Source organism: Haplochromis burtoni, unplaced genomic scaffold (assembly GCF_018398535.1).
Source record: "Haplochromis burtoni strain Fernald_Lab_line unplaced genomic scaffold, NCSU_Asbu1 Contig_501, whole genome shotgun sequence".
Taxonomy (NCBI): domain Eukaryota; kingdom Metazoa; phylum Chordata; class Actinopteri; order Cichliformes; family Cichlidae; genus Haplochromis; species Haplochromis burtoni.
The window spans coordinates 323,212-327,123 of NW_024582862.1; the positions used below are offsets into that span (position 1 = coordinate 323,212).

Below are 3,912 nucleotides of genomic sequence, written 5' to 3' on the forward strand. Positions count from 1 at the left end.
GACATTTCTACAGTGTGGGGACATTTCTGCATTATGGGGACATTTCTACAGCATGGGGACATTTCTACAGTGTGGGGACATTTCTGCATTGTGGGGACATTTCTGCATTGTGGGGACATGCTTTAAAGTGTTCAGTGTCAGCATTAAGGTTCCAGATCAGTTTTTCAGTCCCCACTCCATAAGGAATAAAGGTAAGCGTGTGTGTGTGTGTGTGTGTGTGTGTGTGTGTGTGTGTGTGTGTGTGTCACTATGGGATACCGTCCAAAAGCCCTGCTGTCATTACATCGTCCTTCCTGTCCATCTGTGTGTGTGTGTGCGTGTGTGTTTGTGTATCCAGAGGGTCAGTGTGTGTCTGTGTGGCTCAGCAGCAGCAGTGAAGCTCGCTCGCTCTCTCAGACCACGGTGCTGACGGAGGGATCTGATAGGTTGAGCTGGCCGGTGATGTCGGTCGGGTACGGCTACAGAGAGAGCAAACACACTGGTTATAAACAGCAGCATCACACACTGGCTGATCCTGAGCTGTACCCTCTCATGGGTCCTGCCTACATTCCTGTTTTCATCTGATGGACTTATTAGCAGTGGAGGAAGCGTTCAGGTGTTTTACTCAGGTGTTACCTGCACACAAGCAGCTGTTAGCGTGAAGATGCTAACAGGTCTCCTGTGTTAAAAAGATGGATTTGCACATTTGCACCACAGCGAGCCTGTCAGACTTCACTGCAGACACACAGGATCGTTACGTTAAGAATTACCTCCTTTAAACAGATTAATATCCTGGCATCAGTGCAGGGCTGGACATTTGAATCCTACATCACTTTTCACTCGTCTACAAAGTTCACCGTGATATTTTGTGACGTGTTTAAAGGACCGTCCCTTAAAGGTTTCAGGCTGCTGGACATGAATTAAACATCGTCTTCCATCGTGTGAGCCGGGCTGAAGCTCTGCCACGGGCAGCATCAAACTTTCATGTGTGAACAGAAGCAGCAGCACAGGCCAGGCTGTCGGTTCGATTCCCAACAGTGTGCGTTGGTTTCTTTAGGAAACCTGATTGTGTGTCAGCCTGACAGCGTTGTTGACACAGGCCTGCAAAACACACGTGAGTTTCTCTAAGACAGAGAAATGATCAAAGCCATGCAGTGCAGTGCTGTGTACAGCAGGCTGTCTCTGTCTGCTGTGTGAGCACAGTTGGACTGACGAACGAGTGCTGTTCTCAGTATGGACGAAACGATGATCACACTCCCAGAGACGTTCACTGTGGACACTGTGGACCTCACCACTCTGTCTCACTTCATAAGACAATTTTTCTAACATTCGTTTCTGATGCTAAATTAAGTTTTAATGCACATATTTTTCAATTATGTATAATATATAAATTTATACTGTGAAATCAGTTTTCCTGCAGGGATTTTAATCCTAACATTCATTTTTTATTCTAGCATAGATCGTTACTGACAACATTTGAGGGTCACTGATTTTATGCTAATGCTAGTTTATTTATTATGTTATTATTGATGTTTTTACATTTTCTTATATGATTTTAACCTAAATTTTTTCTGCTTAATGTAATCTTAACTGTTCTGACTCACAATAATAATTACCATCACATATAAAGAAAAATGGTGATATTTTTTAAATGTCACACTGTCAGTAGAACACCTGTTTAATCAAGTTGGTTCTGTTCATCTAAATGTTATGTCTCCAGTTCAGCTGATTTTATGGGATTGTCAGCAGAAAGCGCAAAAACACAGCAGCTTATTCTTCATGCTAACATCAGTGTTTTTATGCTAGCAGTACGTAGCACAGAAACACTGTTTGTGTGATTCTAACAATTTTATTTTATTTATATCCACCAAATATGTAGATTGTTTGTGTAGGCCTGACACTGTGTCTTCTGTCACACTGCACACCATGCTAAGATTAGTTTTCCACTAACAGTTCTCTGGAAAGACTGGAGCTCTGTGGCTGGAGACCAGTTTAAAAATCACAATAGGTTTAACTGTTTGACACTAAAATATAAAGACATGATCAGTGGCACAAGACTTTTGCACAGTGCTGCATTATCAATAAGTTATAACATAAGCATGCTAATGCTAGCATGCTAAGAGCCCAGCACGCTCTTCATTCATTTGTAGCCACAACTTTAAACATGTAAACAAAATGCAGAATGTTACGTAGTTTTTAGCTATTGTGCTGTTTACAAAAAAAAACTAGAATTGATGAAGAAGATCAAAGCTGTTCTTAATGCACAGTTTTGATCATGCTAATGTTGTTGTTTTTTTATGCTAACATGAATTGTTTTCATGCTAGCGTTTTTTATGGCAACATAAACATTTTCGTGTGAATGTCAGTGTTTTTTGACAAAATAAGCTTGTGGAGCTTTTTTCACCTTTTTATCTCCAAAGCACTGAGTAGGAAGTGGCTTCCAAAGTTTAACCAATCAGATGAAAGCTGGCTTTTAGAGACGAGGGACTTAAAGCGACAGTAAACTGGCTTGTTGTAGACAGGATTGTTTTCAAGTGTGAATCGTGAGCGGGTTAGCTCCATGTAAACACCAGAAACCACTGAGGGAGCCATCCAATGTAGACCACAATCAATGCTGTACTCTGAGTAAAAGTACTTAGTTACTTTCCACCACTGCTAATGTGACGACTGATGGAGTTTGCCCGCAGCGAGGCGGGGCAAAGCTGGGGGTCTGGTTTAGAGTGCGGGTGTGTTTTCAGCCTACAGTCGGTCGTGCTTGCAGAGGAGGACAGAGGCAGTGTGTGTGTAGTACAGCATGTAGTCTGGACACCATTCAAATCCACTGAGAGAGAAAAACACTCATATAGAAAATAAAGAGAGATGATCACAAGAGAAATGAGTCAGCTCTGCTCCAACACCCGCTTCAGCTGGCTGGGTGTGATCAGCAGCTGGTTCTTCTGCTGCTGATGAACATTAAAGCATTTCAATGAGCTCTCCTCACTGAAACAGTTTAACGTGCAGCAGCTCCTTAAATCCCTGAGATGACATGCTTTGGCACTATTTTGACTCCCTTTACATCAAACCACTGCTTATCTGGAGGGAGGAGGGATGCAAAATGTGCCAGAACGCTGCAGATTTTAAGACACATCACAAAGTTTGGCACATTTCAGATCGTCCGACTGAGGAGGAGAGTTTCACCAACGCTGCAGAAAAACAGACCTCAGAAATCCTGCAGCTTCGCTCAGATCTGAAGCTGCCACAGTAACAGCACTGAGGTCATTTATAGATCGTTAACAGCCGAGTCCTGTGGGAACAAGAGACGGTCAGGAAGACCCGAGCAGCCGACCAGACGCTGAAACAGACAGGAGTTAGAGGAGATGGACGAGTCTCTGCTGGGCAACCTGTGAGGGCAAGAGGCCGGGAGACAAAGTGCGTGGGGACATTTGGAAATGAAGGGACAGAGAGATGACAGGACAGGAAGGAGAGGAAACAACCAATCAGAGAGAGACAGGACAAAGGACAGGACAATGGACATGACAAAGGACATGACAAAGGACAGGACAAAGGACATTACAAAGGACAGGACAAAGGACATGACAAAGGACATGACAAAGACATGACAAAGGACAGGACAAAGGACAGGACAAATGACAGGATGAATGACAGGACAAAGAACATGACAAAGACATGACGAAGGACAGGACAAAGGACATGACAAAGACATGACAAAGGACAGGACAAAGGACATGACAAAGACATGACAAAGGACAGGACAAAGGACATGACAAAGACATGACAAAGGACAGGACAGAGGACATGACAAAGACATGATGAAGGAAAGGACAAAGGACAGGACAAAGGACATGACAAAGACAGGACGAACGACAGGACAAAGGACAGGACAAAGACATGACGATGGACAGGACAAAGGACATGACAAAGGACATGACAAAG

At 43.5% G+C, this 3,912-nt stretch overlaps 1 protein-coding gene across 1 annotated transcript in view; it reads right to left on the minus strand.

Moving 5' to 3' along the window:
- Window positions 1-15: 15 nt before the first annotated feature.
- Window positions 16-3,912, minus strand: part of LOC102308781 (glutamate receptor ionotropic, NMDA 1) — a gene marked incomplete in the record, with an annotated part of 73,062 nt that continues 69,165 nt past the window's right edge. The window contains 1 exon segment of the mRNA XM_014329056.2: window positions 16-458. Within this exon segment, the coding sequence (XP_014184542.1) occupies window positions 393-458 (66 nt within the window).